The following is a 22,456-nucleotide window of genomic DNA, read 5'->3' on the forward strand; positions in this document are numbered from 1 at the left end:
TTTATGAATTGATGCATTAACTGTTGTTCATCTTCACAATGTATGACGTCAAATGATTTCATAAAATGTATCCATGTGATTATTTTGAAATAAATCAAGTCTGTGAAGTGGTTGTCCAATAACATCACTGATACCACCATCTCTTAAATCACTTGTTTTAATTTTAAAGTAAAACCTAAAAAAGTCATACAATTCAGAGTTTTCAGCAAAATGTTCTAGAAACCTTGTGTAACATTAACTCAGTGGGCATTGAGGATTAACCTGTGTGTGTGTGTCTGCATAATTAAGGATGAAAACATAAAGCATAGCCATACAGTTAATGAGGGTTTTGCAATAGTGACCATTTATGAGTCTGGAACAAAATGCATTTTGAAATTAGAACATCAGCGTCAGGGAAAGGATTGTGTTTAACTTTCCACATTGCATTGGCTTTTATAAATGAGCATTGCTCAGCCCAAACATTAAAGACACATTTTCCTTAATGCAAATGTTTAATCTTTCTGAAGTGCAAAAAAAAAAAATTGAAATACATAACATGCACACGAATGGTACCTATCATTTTTGCCTGTTAAGTCTTTTTGCATAAATGCCAGCTTCAAACACGGAACACAAGTCTGATGTTTACATGTAAACGTGTAGGATAAACCCGTAGCTTCCGTTCAAACCAAATTAGTAAGATGTCCATTTTTGCCAATTATTAATCTATTTTTGGGGTTTCATTGTGCTGAAAACTTTAAAATCAAATATGATCAATGAGCCTTTATATCAGAAAAAGTACTTCAACCTCACATCCACTGCACAAAATAATTGCAGCCGTAGCAGTACAGTAAATTTTAAAATTAATATTACCACTCAGACCACGAGAAACAACATATTTGAGACGGCTGTTTTCATTGTCTCAAAAGATCATCTGATTTGATAAGTGTATCGTCGTCTGCTATTAACATTCACACCATAGAAATTAGATCCATAAAGGAGCAGTTAACACTAAATGATCCCAATTTGATTTGATCGTATTATCAGAAGTGGCTTCGTTACTGCCCCTCATCCATTTTTGTTTGTCCTGTTTGGGATGTAATGTCTCCCTTAAAAGCCCCACTTAATTTTCGCATTTCTTTGTGTGCGTCAAAGGTGGCGCAATCAGTCAGCGTCAAAGGTGGCGCAATCAGTCAGTCAGTCAGCATGCAATGATTACGACAGGAAAAACACATTAGACATTAGTGGGTGTTATATTTGACAGCAAACAACCATTTAATGATGCTGCAAGCCTAATGTTATAAAACTTTAAAAATTTCCTCAAGAAACATAAGCTGGTGGCAGCATGAGGCCGTCCTTTTTAAGTATAGGGCACATGCCAGTGTGCAGGCACGCGTTCATATTTGTAGCCAATGGTCTTGTTTAGGAACTCCACTTTTCTGGATACGCAGAATGTTCTAACAAGTTTGCCTAGAAACGCTAGTTTAAGTTCAGTGTTCATTTGTTAAAGCTGCCACTTTTTAAAATATAGTCATTGCTTCAAAGTCATATTACGATCTCTAACAGTCCCAAAGGTGGGAAGTCATTTATCTGACGGAACAGGTTGCCATTCAACGGCTATAGGATGTGTTAAATGGAACACTTTAATACCATGCTTAGATTAATATATACAGTTAAATGAATCATACCCTGGCAGGATTTGTGGATTTTCAAAATTGTATATAGGAATTTTGGGGAAATTACAAGGGTGAAGAGAAATATATTGGTTAATTAAAGGAATAGACTGTAAACTTGTACTTTAGGGACCTTAAATTGAGTTATAAAAAGCGGCTATAATGGAAATTCCACCCTGCATGTTCGTCAGTTAATTTGGGTTAATTTCTTTTTTTTATTATGAAAAAACTTTGCTAGCTACGATTCACAAGTTATTTTTCAGTCATTTGCATACATTTTTCATCTTGAAATAGATATCAAATGTTTTGTGTTAAGAACAATTTTAATTATTGAATACCTAAATATGCCCAAAATTCCACAGCTAAATTCACATGAAAAGTTATTTACCCAAAATGTTGAGCCATTTTTCAACTGTAGTAATCTTATGAATTAATTAAAGTGTTCATTGTAGTGACCGAATACATTTTTTGGGATTGCGAGAGAAAGAGAGGTTATATTGTTTTGGTTATCTTTAGCATCTTTCATTTGTGCTTATTTCTCTTTAGTATTAACTGATTTAGGCCCAAGGTGATAGAGACTATGCATTTTGTGAAATATGCATTCTACGAGGTGAATACCTTCAAAGACACGCAAGTAATCCATCAATTTTCCTCAAGGACTTTTGCAGAAGAGAGAACATTTTTTGTTTAAAGCCATCTTTGCACACATCACTGACAAATGTTATCCAAAGAACAAATTGCACGTTAAATTCAAGTCTTAGTCCAAAACAGCCAATGGTGATGTGCAATCTCCGCATGTTTGGAGATGTGGACATAGACCGCAGAGGCACACCTCATCTCATCTTAGAAACCATATAAAATGGAGGTCAATGTCTATTTGAAAAACAGGCAAAGATGAGCGGTCTTGAAGCCACTTACAGGTGTGTTCTGGCAGTTAGGCTGTCCGTGTGACAGAAAGAGAAATGTATACTCTGCTTTGGAATGGGAATATTGGAGTTTGGATTGGAGGCTGCAACTCTTTTCTTTTTATTTCCTCACGGGCATCACACGTGGTCTTGACTCCGTCGACGTTTAATGCCCAGTACACCATTCACGGTGCTCTTCCTCTTTGTCTTCTCACCCTGTTTCGATCAGATCAGATAATGCAGTGATAATTAATTCAGCACAAAATTGATCATGGAAAAGTGTGCTTTTCTGGAGTGTTGCTCGTCATTTATGGCATGAAAGACACTCGAACAGGCTAAAATCAATCATTCGAAGTTTTAAAGAGGACATACTTTTTCACTGCTTGTAGAAAAATAGTTGGGTCTAAGTGGCGCCACAATGAGTTTCTCCACCCATGATCGGCTAAACTGGCCAAAGATTCACGCCCACTTTGAAGTGAGAGGCACTGTCATTCTATCTATTATCAGTCTAAATGTTCACAAGAAACAAAAAGTGCACTTGATCCTTTGACTATTTTGACAAAATCATGTCAGACATACCTAGGACCTGTTTTACATTGTAAAAATAAAATCAAAGCACAATATGTCTCTGCGGCACGGTGTACGGCTGGTTAGAGAGTCTGCCGGTTAGAGAGTCTGCCTCACAGTTCTGAGGACCGGGGTTCAATCCCCGGCCTCGCCTGTGTGGAGTTTGCATGTTCTCCGCGTGGTTGCGTGGGTTTTCTCCGGGCACTCCAGTTTCCTCCCACATCCCAAAAACATGCACGGTAGGTTAATTGACAACTCTAAATTGCCCGTAGGTGTGACTGTGAGTGTGAATGGTTGTTTGTTTGTATGTGCCCTGCGATTGGCTGGCAACCAGTTCAGGGTGTACCCCGCCTCCTGCCCGATGATAGCTGGGATAGGCTCCAGCACGGCCGCGACCCTAGTGAGGAGAAGCGGCTCAGAAAATGGATGGATGGATGGATGGACAATATGTCTCCTTTAAAAACATTTTTTTTAAAAGTCTTCTTAAGCATGAACATCAACAATTCACCAAATGAACACTAGAGGCCAATATAATCCTGAAGAAAACACGTGAAATGACCAAGGCCAAAGGCCACTCAATTTTGTGCTTCAATTGTGGTTCACGAACATTGCTCCAAGAATCGTTACTTTAATAATGACAGTGTCAATCAAACTGAGCATTGTCATCTTTACAGAGGCAGAATATTTTTTATATAGTTCTTTTATTGGATCTCATTACATTGTTCAAGTGTGCATGATTTGGGTGTTGACCAGAGGTGGGTAGGAACGCGCTACATTCACTCCGTAACATTTACTCATAAATTGTACTTGTCAGAGTAGTTTTAAGGCATCATACTTTTTTTACTTTTACTTCTGTATTTATGTTAAGAAGAAACTGTACTTTTACTCTGTTACAATTATCTAAAAGCCGGTTGCTAATTTTTAGACTTTCGTTTTCCACTTCTGCATCGGGCGCCGTTGCTCCAATCCAACGTTACCACAGGGATGTTGGACTACCGACACAAGAAAGTCACATGTCCGCACACAAAGTCTTCTATTGGGCTTCGCGGGCCAATCAACGTGAGTCGTGATAGTCGCTCACGATTCGTATTTACATTTACAGACTACGAAAAACAACAGCTTTAATATGCAGCGTAGTTTTGTCACTGCCCAAACTTGCCCACTTCTAATTTCGGAAAAGACCTTGTGGTAAGTTGCAGATGTTTTTGCTGTTGTTTTGGCTGTGCATATGACACCATTAGCCCTTTTTTATGGTCACAAGTAACTGTAAAACAAACATCTTGTTCTCTCATTTCTCTTTCGCGCTCTCTCTCTCGCAAACACACACACACACACACACACTATCAAGAACAAGGCTGTTCAGCAATCAGCTTCTTCATTCAGTCATTTTAGTGGATAAAGCAAAGCTGTAAGGCCCTATGAATGTGCTGTACGGGGCACACATGAGTTTGAATGTGATCGTTTCCTTCTGAACACAGCAAACTGACGGTTATAAGAGGGAGTACATCTTTGTGCAACCAGATTTATTTTTATTTATTGTATTTAAACTTTATTTAACCAGGTAAAAGAACAGAACATCTCTTTTGAAATGGTGACCTGGCCAAGAAGGCAGCAAGTTAAACATCAAGTCCAAGTCAAGAATATTTCCGTTGTTTATTTTCACCTCAACTCTCCAAAAGATAAATCAATTCAGTTGTGCAAATTCAAAGTCATAATAATGGTGGAAAAATTTTGAAAATAATTTATCTTGGGTCTACTTAATTCTTTCACATCACAAAAACCCGGCATTTGAACAGGGGTGTGTATACTTTTGTATTCAACGCAGCATTGTTCCTGTTTTTGCAATCTGCCCAGTGAGCCTACAATATTGTGCTGTTTAAACAATGTAGTATAAGAACATTTCTTGGAGTTGAATTTGCCTTAATTTCTTAGTTTACAAAGATTTTATTTTATAAAGATGTTATTTAATATGTTTTAGAATACACGAATACACGATATTGTTCAGTAATATTTGAATTTGCACATTCATATTTTATTTAGGTATTTTTTATGTTTATTTTTTCATGCTAAATCAGAAGCTACTCACTAGTTACTCAGTACTTGAGTAGTTTTTTTCACAATACTTTAAGTAATTATTTGGAGGATTACTTTTTACTTTTACTTGAGGCATTTTATTGTAAACAGTACTCTTACTTGAGTACAATATTTGGTTACTCTACCCACCTCTGGTGTTGACCCCCCAAAAAAAATGCATTTACAGACCTTGGCATCTTGTTCAGCCAACTTCTGGAACATGTTTGCGTAAGTCCTCTTGTCCAGCTCGTGATATTCCTTCATCTTTTTTTGGCAGTTGACAATCTGCCTTTTAGCTGCTCGATTTGCGGGGTTTACTTGGCGCACGTGTTGAAAATCCACCAAGGCCAGGCTGAACTCATTTCGGAGGAGACGGGCCTCGCCACGGCGGTACAAGGCCTTCTCGTTGGAAGCGTCAAGCTCAATAACCTTGAGTGCAGCAACAAAAACAACAACATTGCACAGGGTAACTTACTAATGTATACACACTAATGTACTGCGACCAACTCAAACGCAGTTTTACGCGGCGCACCTTGTTGCAGTTCTCCACTACCAGTGAGTAATCTTGAATGCGCAAGAAACACAAAGCTAAATTCAGGTGGGCCGCCAACAGAAAGTCATTAATCTGCTTCTGCTGTTCCAAGCCATTACCGCACTCCATCTCAAGCCAGGAAATGATGCGCTGGTGCTGGATGACCGCATGGTAGTAGTGTCCTGCCTGAACAACAAAATAATGTTATTGTCCGCACAACGACAGACAATATTTTATATTCATTAGAATAGAAAAGCCAGGATGCTCTACCTTATAATACTGATTCCCTTTATGTTTGACTTCTAAAGCCAGACTCAGCTTTTCAAGCAAATCCATTTCCCATGGCTCTTTCGCCTTGATGGAGCATACACACAAGTCTTAAAATTGTCTTTAAATTAAAGCTAAAACTACTTTCATATTATGGTGGTAAAAGATGTCTTGGCTTGTGCTCACCTTTTTAAAGTCTTTGAGTGTCACTTCATATACAATGTCTTTGTCTGGCCCAATTGTAAATTCTGGTTTTCCTTTGCTTCCGAAGCCATACCTGTGGGGGGGGGGGGGGAACAAAACAGATAAGATAGTACTTTATTAAACTCTTCCCTCAGGGAAATGAAGGTTCCACCAGCATCTCGAGTTAAATGTGGAAGCGGAAAGAATATGACACGTCCTGCATATATCAAATTGGGTAGTAACATAATTTCAGATTTGACGTTCACTCTGCAGGTTAGGAAATCTTATCTGTGAAACATAAATAACACCAGGCAGCTGCTTTACGCACACACAAACACACGCACGCATGCACACACGCACACACGTTATCAAAATTTGCCAGTTTTATCATATTGCTATAATAAGCATGTAAAACATCAAGACTATTTCAATAAAAACAAAAAAATACAAATGATACGATAATACTATGTAAACTGTTTTTTAAAAACATCAAGTGAGATTACGAAAACAATACTAACTTGATTCTACTTGACTTTAATAAAGAAAATTCACATTAATATGCCAACGAATGCGCAAGGAACGATATTTGGTCACTTCAGTAGGTGTGCAAAATGGATTCTGTACACATTGTTATAAAAAATACAGAAAAAATGGTGCGCACCCCCCAAAAAAAAAAAAAAACTCCAATAATGGGGCAGTTTGAAATTTTCAAAAACAATACAAAAGTTCAAACATACATAAATAAATCATTATGACCTGACAGTATTACATCAGCCACCTCTGGCCCCACCTTCTGCCTCTAATCTGATTTGCAAGAAACTACCACACCCGAGGAAAAACAACGGCTCAGAGACAGAAGGCATGACTTACAAGGTGTCAATCATTTTTCGCACACTTGCGGGCACACTCAATGTAAATTAAAGCATTGCCGTCACACTTCATGTTTGATGCTGCCAGCAATTTAAATCTGGAAGAATTGTTTGTGTGTGTGCATTGTTTTTGTGACAGGGGTCTCTTGAAAAAGACCTCTGTATTTTCCACGTACTGTATACTGAGGACGGACAAAAAATGCTACCATACCATAACTCGTTAATCTGTAATTAATAGTAAAGATAAAAATAGAAGTAATGACTTACATTTTTGTTAAATGGAGTATACAACACTCTCCTTTCTGCATTTTGTCCATGGCGCGGTCCACTCCCAGGGGAACACCTTCATCCTCTGACTCACTGACAACAAAGCTGACGTCCCTGACGTCAAACAATCGGCCGTCACAGCTCCCCTCCAGATGTACTGAGGGGTGACACAACACAGCTTTCCATGTAGTGTTTTGTAATATAATCACTATAATAACCAATGCAAAATGAGTAATTATCCGGAAAGTGGATTACCTTCTACAACTGCGCCATCGTTGGGATTTAAGTAGCCATCCCCTTTCACCTTTATCCTTCGTATGATGCCGCCATCATCTGTAAGCTTCTCTCCCTCGAACTTGAGCAGCTCAATCTGTTTGAATAGAAACAAACATTCTTCATGAGTAATTTTTATTCAAAAAAATAATAATACTGGCACAAGTGGTGCAAGTTGAGCAACAACAAAAAACATTGCAGCGTGCAAGGGAACATTTGGTGTGGGAGGCGAACATACATAACAAAAAACGTAGGAGTTGTCACAAAAGGGCCATTGGTAATGGGTCAATGATTTTACTGAATATGTTGAGACAACATTTCTAATGTCCTCCAACTGTAATTAAAGGGGAGCTTGCAATTTAAAAGAAAAAAAACATTTGTTTTTGTCATATTTCTTAGAACTGTCAGTATGACCTCACTGTAGTACAGTAAATGATCTGTGATGAAATCCAAACCCAAAAACCAAAACCACTGCGCCCGAGGAAGAACAACCAGTCTGACAGAGAAGGCGTGACTGACAAGGTGTCATTTTCTGTGCACTGGGCCACAGCCTCGCAGCCTGTGGTGCTGGCCAGTTACCTTGGGTGTCAGGACCTTAGCTGAAACTATGGCAGAATATCTACCTCCGGAAAATATTTAAAAAACGCCCATCTCTCATTTGCTAACAACAGAAGCAGAGCGAGGGGACCTCTTGTGTTAAAAAAAGACCATCTGGACGTTTAAAGTTCCTGCAGTTGCTTTGTCATGGTCCCCTTCGCCATTTAGTGAGCACATAGACCAGATTAGCAACATTTCTGCTTGACAGGTATGTTTGTCACCTCTTTTTGAATTTCAAGTGATTGTACATCCCAAAAAAACAAAACTTCAAACCAATAACTGAGTGTTACAGTAACCCTCCATCAGGAATTAGTTATGCCACCAACGTAGCAGATGTGGCAAAACGTTTACAGTGCTAATGCTAGCAGAGTTTTCCTGGTGCCGCTTTTTTCTTAAAGCTGGATACGCGTTCTCTTTGACTTTCACAATCACATGCCATTATGAAAGGCCATGTTTTAGACTCGCACTCGTGCATGTATGTAAAATTTATTATATTATCAATTAAAATGAAAACGTGTTTTAGAATTCCAGGTTGCAAAAATGTGCCTACCCCCCAAAAATCAAATATAATAATCATAATCATAATCATAATCATAACTTACATTTATATAGTGTCTTTCAAGAGACCCCAGGAACTTTCGATTTAATGACAATGACATCTTTTTTGAGAGTCGTTCATCGTGGCCCATCTTGACTTGAAGATATCTGACGATTCTGTCTTGCAAAGGTGCTACAAATGTGTCCGATTGTGAATTCTAAGCCTTCTAAGAGGATTCCGGTCTGGGCTGTGGCTGGAATATTTAAAAAAAAAAAAAAAAAAGGAATCCGCTCTGTTGAAGCCATTCGTTTGTTGATTTTTTAATATTTTTGTAAAGCAGCAGCAATGTTGAGGACTATGGCTGCTCTGTCCACAGAGACGGTCGCGCAATGGAATGCACGCTCCAGTCAAGGCCCAAACGTCAATGGTGACATTCCATACCTACCTCAAAATGCACTGACGAGTTGGGAGGAATTTTGTCTGGATTTCCAGCGGAGCCGTAAGCGTACTCAGGCTTACAGAGCAACATGCACACCTCTCCTCTCTGCATCGATAACACGCCAATATCCCATGCTTTGAGGACCTGTCCTGTTTTGAGGCAAAGAAAAGAAGAACTAAAGTTTTAAAATGCTGTTTCATCACTAGTCACTACAGAGAAATAACAGCAAGGAAAACGCTGAAAGGTTTTTGCACACAACTTATTTTGAAATAAGAAAAACTGACCAAGCCATAGGACTAAAGTTTATTTATAAGTGGGAACTAACTAAATATGATGAGTAGCTAGCTATAGACTGTACCTTCATGTTTAAAGCAACAGTTAGGAACGCATGGCTCTCCATATATTAACGAAACTCGTCCATGTTATGATATAGGGATGGGGGGGGTCTAAAAGACACTTAGATGTGTAATGTACATATTACATGATGTATGAGTGAGGTGAATGGTAGTTAGTTTTTTCTTTTTTAACCGAAAATGGTCATCACTAGCACGCTAATGCTAATCAATGTGAACCATTTAGCAAAGGCTAATTTTGATGTCTCAAACTCTCAGTACCAACATATGCAGGTTAAGGATAAACTCCAACCCTCAAAAATGAGAATAAAATGCAAAAGAAAAGGAAAGAAAATTGGGTTTTCTTTTTTGGGTGGGGGGGGCAGCGATTACTCAAGTAAATATCGACAGGATAATTGATTCTAGAAAGATTAGATTGTGACAGCCCTATTATGATATCAACTCTAAACAGTAAGGTTAGAAGTAACACAGCATGAAAAGTGTTACAGAACTCATTCAATGAGGACATTTAACTAAATTTCATACTATGGATTTTAATGGATTTTTAGGTGTGTTAGAGATGGGGTTGTCAGTAGGAATGTTCAGAACTCCTTTTTCCATGCATGGAGCATATATGTACGGTGGCCTGGAAGTGCAAAACAATATAACAAATTGTGAAACACTTAATATTTTAGAAAACATAAAAACAAACCACGAAACACTTTTACAAAAAGATGAAGCAAATTACAATTGCGGAAACCCGGAAAGGGAGGGACCCATTTCACAGATATTCTTGGAAATCCCACGGCCTTTCCCACGGCATGACCGCCCCGCTTCAACATGATTGGCTCCTGGATTGCGGGAAGGGTAAACTACACAGATGGAACGTGATGTCCATCCCAAATAGCGATTTTATATACGGACGCCCTGAACAGCAAGCCTGTATAGGCGTTTGATGCTGTATATACAATATCTTGTACTTGATCACATTTCTTAAACCATAAAAAGATATATTTATACAATCGCTATTTGGGATGGACATCACGTTCCATCTGTGTAGCTTACCCTTCCCGCGATGCAGGAGTCAATCATCTTGAAGCGGGTCTTGCCGAGAAAGGCCGTGGGATTTCCAAGAATGTCTGTGAAATGGGCCCCTCCCTTTCCGGGTTTCCGCAATTGTAATTTGCTTCGTTTTTTTGTAAAAGTGTTTCTGCTTTTGTTTTTGTCTTTCCTGAAATGTTAAAGTGTTTCGTCTTTTGTTTTTGTTTCCTGAAATGTTAAAGTGTTTCGTGGTTTTTTTTTGTGTTTCCTTAAATGTTAAAGTGTTTCACAATTTGTTATATTGTTTTGCACTTCCAGGCCACCGTATATATGTCTGCGTGAGTGGCGCACTGTGCATTGTTATGTGAATTGAAATTGTGTTTGAATATGTGAATTTTGCATATTTTGGTCCAAGAGATTGATTAGTAAGTTGTTGTTAACAGAACACGATAATTACCAAACATTTATTGAGCAGTATACTGTATGTGCCCCCCACGCTGACACCAACTCTGGAGCCGGGCCAGGCAGAGGTGCTTCATTCGACTCTGCTGGAGCCACAAACATGGCAATTTTTCATTTGTGGAAAGCCTTGACAGAATGAGAGAAATGTGACGGACTCATCAGAATGTGACGGGCTGTAAGGGAACGTACTGGCATCTGTGGTGAACTGTGGGCCGAACCGTCATGCACATGAGCCTCCAGGACTTCGCAACAACCCCATAAAACACTCAACCCCCACCACAGATACCGTGACAGACAGCTAGAAAACGGAGCAAAACTTGAATACGAAGGGGAAAAAACATGGCCAAAATTCCACACCGCTTTACATTTTGGGCAAACGAGGCTTCCATGGACACCGGGAACATAAAACATAGCATGTAAATGTAACCTTGGAAGGATGGATGGACACAAAACTCCATCTAATTGGCAGGACTATGACATATTCGATAATTATGCCCATCTCCATTCACTATGGATTTAAATAAAAACCTTTTCACCAACATCTGTCAACGTTCTTATCACAAGAAAAAATTTGTCTCAAGTATTCTATTTGCACACAAGAAGAATAAAGAAAAAGGGGTGAGTCACCTACCCTTGCCAACATTGAAGGAAAAGGACTCCTTGCGATCTCGACTACAGTCAAACTTCTTCCCAGTGAGGAGCCTTCCAGTGTAATGGATTGTCACTCTGTCTCCAATCATTGGGCGCTCGCCATCATGCCCCTGACGCTTGACAACCTTAAAGCAGGAAGACAAAAAATATGTTGACAAAGCCTCTTCAATGTGACAAAAAAATAGCCTGAAAACAAACTAAAATGGATGACAATAAAAAATACCTTGGTTATTCCTTGGTCTTTTTTAGGTGTTACATCGGTGCCCTTTGCAGCAAACAAGTCTACTGCCAAGGGCCCGCCCATAGCAAAATCCTGATCAGTTGTCATTTCTGGTTGTGGGCATCACAGTGGTGCTGGAGAAGAGAAAACCTTGTGTTAACAATTTAACAAACCCCCAATTCCAATGAAGTTGGGACGCTGTGTTAAACATAAATAAAAACAGAACACAGTGATTTGCAAATAATGTTCAACCTATATTTAATTGAATACACTACAAACACATGATATTTAATGTTCAAACTGATAAAACTATTGTTTTTAGCGAATAATCATTAACTTAGAATTGTATTGCTGCAACACATTCCAAAAAAAGCTGGGACAGGTAGCAAAAAAGACTGAGAAAGTTGCTCATCAAACACCTGTTTGGAACATCCCACAGGTGAACAGGCTAATTGGGAACAGGTGGGTGCCATGATTCGGTATAAAAGGAGCTTCCCTGAATTACTCAGTCATTCACAAGCAAAGATGGGGCGAGGTTCACCTCTTTGTGAACAAGTGTGTGAGAAAATAGTCGAACAGTTTAAGGAAAATGTTCCTCAACGTACAGTTGCAAGGAATTTAGGGATTTCATCATCTACGGTCCATAATATCATCAAAAGGTTCGGAGAATCTGGAGAAATCACTGCATGTAAGCGGCAAGCCCGAAAACCAACATTGAATGCCCGTGACCTTCGATCCCTCAGGCGGCACTTCATCAAAAACCGACATCAATGTGTAAAGGATATAACCACATGGGCTCAGGATATAACCACATGGGCTCAGGAACACTTCAGAAAACCCATCCATCCATCCATCCATTCATCCATTTTCTCCTCACTAGGGTCGCGGGCGTGCTGGAGCCTATCCCAGCTGTCATCGGGCAGGAGGCGGGGTACACCCTGAACTGGTTGCCAGCCAATCGCAGGGCACATCGAAACAAACAACCATTCGCACTCACAGTCATGCCTATGGGCAATTTAGAGTCTCCAATTAATGCATGTTTTTGGGATGTGGGAGGAAACCGGAGTGCCCGGAGAAAACCCACGCAGGCACGGGGAGAACATGCAAACTCCACACAGGCGGGGACGGGGATTGAACCCCGCACCTCAGAACTGTGAGGCTGACGCTCTAACCAGTCGGCCACCGTGCCGCCACTTCAGAAAACCAATGTCACTAAATACAGTTCATCAGTCAATTCAGTTACATCCGTAAGTGCAACTTGAAACTCTACTATGCAAAGCAGAAGTCATTTATTAACAACACCCAGAAACGCCGCCGACTTCTCTGGGCCCAAGCTCATCTAAGATGGACTGATGCAAAGTGGAAAAGTGTTCTGTGGTCCGACTAGTCCACATTTCAAACTGTTTTTGGAAATTGTGGACGTCGTGTCCTCCGGGCCAAAGAGGAAAAGAACCATCCGGACTGTTATGGACTCAAAGTTCAAAAGCCAGCATCTGTGATGGTATGTGGCTGTGTTAGTGCCACTGGCATGGGGTAACTTACACATCTGTGAAGGCACCATTAATGCTGAAAGGTACATACAGGTTTTGGAGAAACATGTGCTGCCATCCAAGCGACGTCTTTTTCATGGACGCCCCTGCTTATTTCATCAAGACATTGCCAAACCACTTTCTGCACGTGTTACAACAGCGTGGCTTCGTAGTAAAAGAGTCCAGACCTGTCTCCCGTTGAAAATGTGTGGCGCATTATGAAGCGTATAATACGACAACGGAGACCCCGGACTGTTGAACAGCTGAAGCTGTACATCAAGCAAGAATGGGAAAGAATTCCAAACTTCAACAATTAGTGTCCTCAAACTTCAACAATTAGTGTCCTCAGTTCCCAAACGTTTATTGAATGTTGTTAAAAGAAAATGTGATGTAACAATGTGATGTAACAATGTGGTAAACATGACCCTGTCCCAGCTTTTTTGGAACGTGTTGCAGCCATAAAAGCCTAAGTTAATGATTATTTGCTAAAAACAATAAAGTTTATCAGTTTGAACATTAAATATCTTCTCTTTGAAGTGTATTCAATTCCAAATATAGGTTGAACATGATTTGCAAATCATTGTATTCTGTTTAACACAACGTCCCAACTTCATTAGAATTGGGGTTGTAATATGATTTGTCAAGATGTACTGTTAAATCTCTTATCCACATACATAGCCGGTAAATATTTCTCTTTCATCTTACATAACTCCTATCTATTCAAGAACACAGAGTCTGCAAAAAGCTACACTGTAGAGATTTTCCAAAGTAACAACTTGGACTGCATTTAAAAGGTAAATCTGAGTGACCAGTTCTGATTTACTTGCCTATATCTTTTTTTTTTTTTGTGGAGTTTGCATGTTCTCCCTGTGCCTGTGTGGGTTTTCTCCGGGCACTCCGGTTTCCTCCCAAATCCCCAAAACATGCATGGTAGGTTAATTGAAGTCTCTAAATTGCCCGTAGGTGTGAATGTGAGTGCGGATGGTTGTTTGCTTGTATGTGCCCTGTGATTGGCTGGCAAACAGTTCAGGGTGTACCCCGCCTCCTACCCGATGATAGCTGGGTTAAGCTCCAGCACTCCCGCGACCCTTGTGAGGATAAGCGGCTCAGAAAATGGATGGATGGATGGATTAAAACAAGCACTCACCCTTTGTGAAATAAAACTTTTAAGAGTTCAAGACGAGTTTGTTTGCAGTAATGTGACACTGTCAGCAAAATATGTGGCAGTGCTGATAAAAAGCTTTGATAAGCACAAAGGGATACAATTCTGATGGATAATGTAATTTGGAACCGGTTGGAGGTTTTGCTTGTCTCATCACGAATTGAGGCGACGTTTCTATTTTTGAGTAGATGTTGCAATACTTGATCACAATCAATCTTTATATTGTTCGTGTGTGTGTGTGTGTGTGTGTGTGTGTGTGTGTGTGTGTGCGTGCGTGTGTTTACGTGCACGCGTGCACGTGTGCAAGTGAGTGTGCATAGTATAGGTCAAATGCATAAAACAATGTGTGTGTACAGCTAAAACTGCATACTTTCAAAGAAATGTGGATGCACATTCTCTTTGCCAGATTCATAAAACTCCAAACTAAGTCAGGTTTTATAAATAAACACATGCACAGGCCTGTATTCCACTTCCTTTGCTGTCCATTTCCATATAAAAATGCAATCTTTACTTTGTCAACAAAGAGTCCTAAAAATCAAGTGGTGACACCTGCCACAAACTGAATCTTGAGCCACAAACAAAGAATCACAGAACACTTGTAGCAACACCAAAAGCTACATACATATTTTTACTCACATGAATCATCTAACCCAGGAATTTCCAACCACTTTGTGTAGTGCAGTACGGACACGGGAAATTATTCATTTACACTTTCTTAATTATTCCAGATCTCAGTGTGTCTCCGTGTCTGTTTCTTCAATTGCTGTTAAGTAAATCAGATTGTGATTAACTGACAGGCTCAGAGCTTATTTCAAATGTGTGACTAATTTGAGACAAGACCATCATTATTTACCACACTGTATATACTTTTTGTGAAATTTTTGTTTGATGTGTGCCGTGATGTTGGGGAGTAACGAATTACATGTAACAATATTACGTAATTTAATCTAACATTTACATAAGCGGAATACATTATATTTAAAAAATATATGTAATTAGTTGCTTTTGGAAAGTTCATTGATTACAAATAGTTAGATTTGAAAGGTTTCCTGCAAAAGCTGTGATGTATTGTGCAGTTAGCAGTTAGAACACACTCACATCTTATCCCGCTAAAAAGTCACCAGATCTCTGAGCAGTACAGCGAACATGGCCAAAGGTCATCAACCATCACAAAAAAATCTGTTTTGGTTTCATCAAATATAATGGCCACATACCAACTAGCCCGACATATCACTAAGACACACACTTGTAACAATGTGGGCAGAACAACGTTTCGCTTGTATAACTGCAGTTATTTACAAAAGTGTGTCGCGCAGCATGCTAGGAAGTAGCATGGCTTTCAACGTCGCTACAATATTATTAACATCATTCTCCTAAGCCGATACTTGAGATTGGCTCTCCCTGGTCATGTGCCAGCTAAGCGACGACATGGGCGAGGGCAACGTTCCATTGTCCCCTTGTTGTGATTGTATGCCCTTGTGTGCAACTATGTGCAGGTCATCTTGTTATTTTGTTTTTTGACGTCAAACAGTCAATGTCGAACCTGAGGACACATTTACAGGTACAAAGCATGTAAGATCTGTTAGCTTCATGTATCATTCAGTTGGCCGGTTAGATTTTTGAATGGCACAGAGAAAGTGCTTTCATTTAAGTCCTTCTCCAAATTTGCATTGATTGTTCAAAGTCTTGATTGTGAAAGTTTATAGATTTGTTAAGTTACTGAAGTTCAGTCTTGTGGAATCTTTTATTATATTGTCTTTGTGTAGTCGTAAGTACTGCTGAAAGGTTTTAGCACTATCACGGCTTAAAATGTGAAAATGGCTGACAGTGGAGAGCATTCATTCAAAATTTAGAAAAATAATCAAAATGTAATCAAATGTAATTCGTTATATTAGTTTAAGAAAGTTAACAAAAATAGTTACATTTTCAACAGAGTAGCTTGTAATCGTAACCAACTACATGTCAAAGTTATCTTCCCTGTGAGATTGTTCTAATGTAAAATATGTGCCTTGGCTCAATAATGTTTGACAAACTATGGTCTTAATAACATTAATAGAAATGAGATGGAACGACATCAGAAAAACATGGTAATTGAATTTAGAGGCGCCATGGTGCTGACTGAAAAGATATGGATTTGCAGAAGTGTAGAGTTCAAGGTTCAGTGTGGCAGATATTCAGGAAGATGATGTTCAGCTTTTTCTTCAGACCCCAAACAGCGACTGTGGCGGAAGTAAGTGAAGGAACTAAAAGGCTCAGAAGGGCATGGTAGCATACAGTGAAACCTCCAAATTTCAAGTCCCATAAAGTTGTAGTCGGGAATTTCACTACATTTTCTGGAAAGTATACAATTAAAATTGCTGAAAAACGTGTAAACTTCCCTCATGCAAGATGTCAGCTTAATGAGCATCTTAAGAATGTTAAAAGGGGTGATGCACAAAGTTGACTCGTCAGCAAGCCTCTCTCCCCCCCCACTTCCTTATACACTACTTGTATAATTTTATTACCCGTTAAGATGGCGACAGTTTTCAGACAGTATTCTATTTCAGATTTTTTTTTTTTTTTTTTCCAATGGGAAAATCGGGGTTCATCCTTTTAAGGTCGCACTGTACTTGCTTTAAAAAGGAAAGGAACAAAATTGTCCTTCGCACAGTCAAATGTTTTGTCAGTCAAGTCAAGGAGAAGAACATTGTGTGCTGAGGTAAAAGGAGCTCAACCAAGGAAAGGAACATAATAGCCTCGAGAGGAAGACAGAGGAAGATGGAGACGGAGCGTGCTCCTATGTACAGGGACAAGTTTTACAAAGATCCAGAATGTGACAACGCAATCAAACACCTGAATCAAATTCAGTCGTCTCCTGTTCAGCTTGACAGTTCCACTTGTAACCTTGTTTGGGCTCCTTTGGTCAACAAATGTTTTTAAATAACAACGTCTGTCTTTCGTCTCTCAGTGTATACCCTTTGTCTTCATTTCATTCTCTTTTGTAAAAACCCTTCTGTTTTTCAGAGTCATGATTACAAAGACAATCGGTACGTGCATTGATGGGAGCCTCAGCTTATGGCAATGTCTTGCCTGGGCTTTTGTTATCGAAAATTTAAACTTCCGGTACTCCTTATACATGCAATACAGTGGTTTGTACTTGGTGGAAAGAACATAATAACTCCCCACGCAATAAATGCAAGTCAAAAGCAAGTGTCCACAAATGATCGGTACCGTGTGTGTGCGCCTGAACACAATGTTCCTTCCATTTACAGTTCCCCACCGGTATTGGCCAGCAATCTCAGATCCCCTCTGAGGAAACCTGTTCCATTTGAGTCATCTTCCACAACGTTCCATCTCCTTCAATGCATCGATCGTATTGTAAGGAAACAACTTTTATCTTGTGCGATAAGAACTATGACGACGCCGTATCTTTCCATGTATCCCAGTGCGATGTCGTCCCGAAAACAACCTGTTAAATCGATTAAAGACCCTACCTGAACTATGCGAGAACATCTGAGACACTCTAGTGTATGTACAATTTTGGGGGCAATAAATCGATCGACGAGCCTTGTTTCGTTGACACTGAATTATTAGGATTATAATAAGATTGATTATCTTACAACTGTGTAATATCTAAAGCATTACATCAATAGTGTATTGTTTTTTTGTTACCCTTCTCGAAAAAAATATGTCATTTTAAATATGAAAAATGATCATGCATCCCAACACTTTTATGATGCGTTCAGAGGATCTTCACGTAATGCCAGGAAAAAAGGACAATTTCAACATGGAAGATTATATTTCCAAATGGGTATCCAGGCATGTGATGTGTCAAAGGAGTTGCATGTAATAGAAGTCTTGTTTTTGCTCCTCTTTGCTTTTTATTTCTTTGAAATATATCAGAAAGGTTTTGACGAGTATTCCACAAAATGAGCCAGATTTTCCCGTCATACGCGTTCATGTGCAATCTCCATTTGCATCTAAAGGTAAATACATGTTCGACTTCTCAACTCTTCTGTCTTAAAATGTTCTCAGATCATGAAAAAAAGATTACTCATTTTCATGTGATTTAAAACAGCGACTCAGAAAGAGTGAGTCTTTTGAATCCCCCTTTCCCACTTTCAAGCCCCCAAATGCCCCCACAAATTTTACAGCCTACACCTCCACACATCCAACTCCTTATTCATTCATACCACCGGCATCAGATACATCACATAGAGCCAATTTTCATCAACATTAATTAATTCTTAAGGCTGCATTTAAAAAAACGGTCCCAAATCACTCTGACCACAGAGAGCAACCGAATCCCTCGAAACCATAACAAACATGCCAATTAAGTCACAGGTGGAGCAGGAATAATTGATAGAACTCACATTTTCTCGTGCTTCTTTTTGGTTTTTAGTTTTTTTTTTTTCAATCAAAATCCACGAGGTGAGCGTGAAGTGCTGTGCCTTGTTCAGCAGTTCTTGCTTGACGAGTGCGGCGGCGCGTCGCACGTCACGTCCTGGGTACGAGATGTTCCGACGCGGCTGCGAGCTTCTTGCCCCGGATTGACGTGTCGTGTTCGGCTCGGACGCCACAAACGCAGCGGTCACATGGAGTACACGTCCAAAAAAAAAATGAGCCGGGAGGATGTAGGGACTGGAAGCGGAAAATACGCAGAGGGTTGTGAGGGGGACGGGGGGGGGGAGGTGGGGGGTTTGGGGAGGGCGTTTCGTATGAAATTAAGGGCAGGTCTTGGAAAGCGGCCACAAAGTAACACAATGTTCCCGCTGTACTGTGGCCGCACCGCCGCCGCTGCTGATGAGAACACTGTGTTCCAAATAGACACCCTGACCTGTAACCCGTTCCGTGCCGAGCTCGGTCTGCCGGGAACACGCTGTTCCGTAAGCAGGCTGTCCTCCTCCTCCCACCCCCCATCAGTTGACAGCTCGGATCGTCAACACCGCCACGCAACCACAACCGAGACGACTGACACCGGAGCGGCAAGTGAAGCTCTCGGCAGCCCGAGGAGCAGCGCCTGCCGGCCGGCTTGTTGTTGTCCCGTGACCCGCTGGTCCAAAGCGATGTTTTACAAGCTGCCTTTACCGGCGTTTTGGAGTCCAAAGTTACGTTTTACTGTTCTAATCTAAACTGGATTTTAGTTTTTGTTCAAGAATAACAGCTTTTTCTACAACCCCAATTCCAATGAAGTTCGGACGTTGTGTTAAGCATAAATAAAAACAGAATACAATGATTTGCAAATCATGTTCGACCTATATTTAATTGAATACACTACAAACACAAGATATTTAATCTTCGAACTTTATTGTTTTTAGCAAATAATCATTAACTTGGAATTTTATGTCTTCAACACGTTCCAAAAAAGATGGGACAGGGTCATGTTTACCACTGTGTTACATGACCTTTTCTTTTAACAACATTCAATAAACGTTTGGGAACTGAGGACACTAATTGTTGAAGCTTTGTAGGTGGAATTCTTTCCCATTCTTGCTTGATGTACAGCTTGAGCTGTTCAACAGTCCGGGGTCTCCGTTGTCGTATTTTACGCTTCATAATGCGCCACACATTTTCAATGAGAGACAGGTCTGGACTGCAGGCAGGCCAGTCTCGTACCCGCACTCTTTTACTACAAAGCCACGCTGTTGTAACACGTGCAGAATGTGGTTTGGCATTGTCTTGCTGAAATAAGCGTCCATGAAAAAGACGTCGCTTGGATGGCAGCATATGTTTCTCCAAAACCTATATGTACCTTTCAGCATTAATGGTGCCTTCACAGATGTGTAAGTTACCCATGCCATTGGCACTAACACAGCCCCATACCATCACAGATACTGGCTTTTGAACTTTGCGTCCATAACAGTCCAGATTGTTTTTTTTCCTCTTTGGCCCGGAGGACACGACGTCCACAATTTCCAAAAACAATTTGAAATGTGGACTCGTCGGACCACAGAACACTTTTCCACTTTGCATCAGTCCATCTTAGATGAGCTCGGGCCCAGAGAAGCCGGCGGCGTTTCTGGGTGTTGTTGATAAATGGCTTTTGCTTTGCATAGTAGAGTTTCAAGTTGCACTTACAGATGTAGCGCCAAACTGTATTTACTGACATTGTTCCAAACAGGTGTTTGATGAGCATTCCTCAACTTTCTCAGTCTTTTTTGCCACCTGTCCCAGCTTTTTTGGAACGTGTTGCAGCCATAACATTCTAAGTGAATGATTATTTGCTAAAAACAATAAAGTTGATCAGTTTGAACATTAAATATCTTGTCTTTGTAGTGTATTCAATGAAATATAGGTTGAACATGATTTGCAAATCATTGTATTCTGTTTTTATTTATGTTTAACACAACGGCCCAACGTCATTGGAATTGGGGTTGTATATATTCAGTTGGTGTAAAGGATTAAGAGGGGGTCATTGGAAAATTGTCTCCTTTGTAAAGGGCTCCTGGAGCAAAATGAGAACTCCTCCTCTAGACTAGAACCACAGTTGGTGTAAAGGATTAAGAGGGGGTCATTGGAAAATTGTCTCCTTTTTAAAGGGCTCCTGGAGCAAAATGAGAACTCCTCCTCTAGACTAGAACCACATTATACACTACATTACAAGTAATCCCAACACCAAAGAAAAACCTTTTCTCTAACTAGAAACCACACACAACATTACCAAGTAATAAAATCAGAATATAGAGGGAAAACACCCCTAAAACTATAGAAAAACTTCAACAGAAACCAAGACTCCCCATGTGCAGGGTGGCCATTCGCCTGCCATAGAGTTAATGCTGCTTTTGAGATTGCTGGGAAATATGAGATGCACGCCATAAAAGACATGACTAATGGCAGAAATGAGCAAGTATTTGTTTTGTTTCTGAAAAGATAATTCAACTGAAAAAAAACACACACACACACCAGCAGGCTTGTTCTAAAAATATGAGCGAAATCATAATCAAGCATGATCAGTGCCTTCACTTAGATGAACATGAATAAGAAAATAATTCAAGGTAATTTGGCCAAATTTGTTATTTCATAGATGTGCATCAAACTGGTAGCCCTTCGCATTAATCAGTACCCAAAAAGTAGCTCTCAGTTTTAAAAAAGGTAAGTGACCCTGATCTAAGTCATGATGACATCACGAAATAGTGACAAACAGGTACCAATTTCCATGCAGAGCAGTTTAAACGTTAAATTGTGATGAAGGGAAAGGGGGTTGGACACAAAAAAATAACATAGCCTAAGGATTAATGTGCCATATAATGAGATGTAACGTACAGGATTAGTGCTAATATTATTACTTCTGCTAATAATAGAAAAGATACATGGTTTTACATGTACATACATTTTGTTATCTTCCCATTCCATACCCAGGGCATATTTACACGATAACAATGTAGTAAAATTCTTTGCAATGAGTATTTCAAAATTATTTAACAAACAACATTGTCAACACAATGCTCATTCACATGGATCTGCAAAATTGACTGCAAACAAACAAAATGTTGTACTGGATACAATGCTTACACGTCAACTGCTTGTCCTTCCGTGTACAACCTTTGAATAGAATTTGACTTCAATAAATAATGTGCCACACAGTTGCATCATAAGCACAACCGCAAGGTGTCCACCATTGTTGTTATGGGAGTGACTACTCATGCATGTCTTGCACAAGTTCTGCATGAATGCATGTTGTCATTGTTAACAAGGAAACATTGAAGGAGTCGATTTCAAAAACTTTGTTAATGAATATCTTTTGGTTGGAAATGACAGAAAGTGTCAAACGATTGTAAGATGTGTTTGAAGTGTAGTGTTGCTTTTCTTATTTCTGTTCATTTTCACACACAAAAAGGTATACCCGATGTCGTAAATGTATTCTTGATTAGAATATGTGATGCTAGAGGTTACCAGGATCTTTTGAAATTAAAATATTCAC

The 22,456-nt window shown here is 39.7% G+C and overlaps 1 protein-coding gene across 1 annotated transcript; it reads right to left on the bottom strand.

The window, feature by feature from the left end:
- Positions 1 to 141: 141 nt before the first annotated feature.
- On the bottom strand, positions 142 to 19,208 carry fkbp5 (FKBP prolyl isomerase 5). Its single transcript, XM_061785756.1, has 11 exons — positions 18,909 to 19,208; positions 11,869 to 11,999; positions 11,626 to 11,770; positions 9,166 to 9,308; positions 7,568 to 7,682; positions 7,313 to 7,469; positions 6,180 to 6,270; positions 5,997 to 6,080; positions 5,727 to 5,912; positions 5,384 to 5,623; positions 142 to 2,770 (listed from the first exon to the last, which is right to left on the bottom strand). The coding sequence occupies exons 2-11, from the start codon at positions 11,971 to 11,973 to the stop codon at positions 2,693 to 2,695; spliced, it is 1,344 nt and encodes a 447-aa protein (XP_061641740.1). The 5' UTR covers positions 11,974 to 11,999; positions 18,909 to 19,208; the 3' UTR covers positions 142 to 2,692.
- Positions 19,209 to 22,456: the final 3,248 nt, after the last annotated feature.

Source organism: Phyllopteryx taeniolatus, chromosome 9 (assembly GCF_024500385.1).
Source record: "Phyllopteryx taeniolatus isolate TA_2022b chromosome 9, UOR_Ptae_1.2, whole genome shotgun sequence".
NCBI classification, from domain to species: domain Eukaryota; kingdom Metazoa; phylum Chordata; class Actinopteri; order Syngnathiformes; family Syngnathidae; genus Phyllopteryx; species Phyllopteryx taeniolatus.

Excerpts from the sequence above, each read along its gene's own strand:
- fkbp5 (XM_061785756.1), bottom strand. The coding sequence starts at position 11,973 with ATGACAACTGATCAGGATTTTGCTATGGGCGGGCCCTTGGCAGTAGAC. Across the intron at positions 9,309-11,625 it reads TTCCTTCAATGTTGGCAAGG|GACAGGTCCTCAAAGCATGG; the intron begins GTAGGTGACTCA and ends GCCTCAAAACAG. Across the intron at positions 7,470-7,567 it reads CGATGGCGCAGTTGTAGAAG|TACATCTGGAGGGGAGCTGT; the intron begins GTAATCCACTTT and ends GTCACCCCTCAG.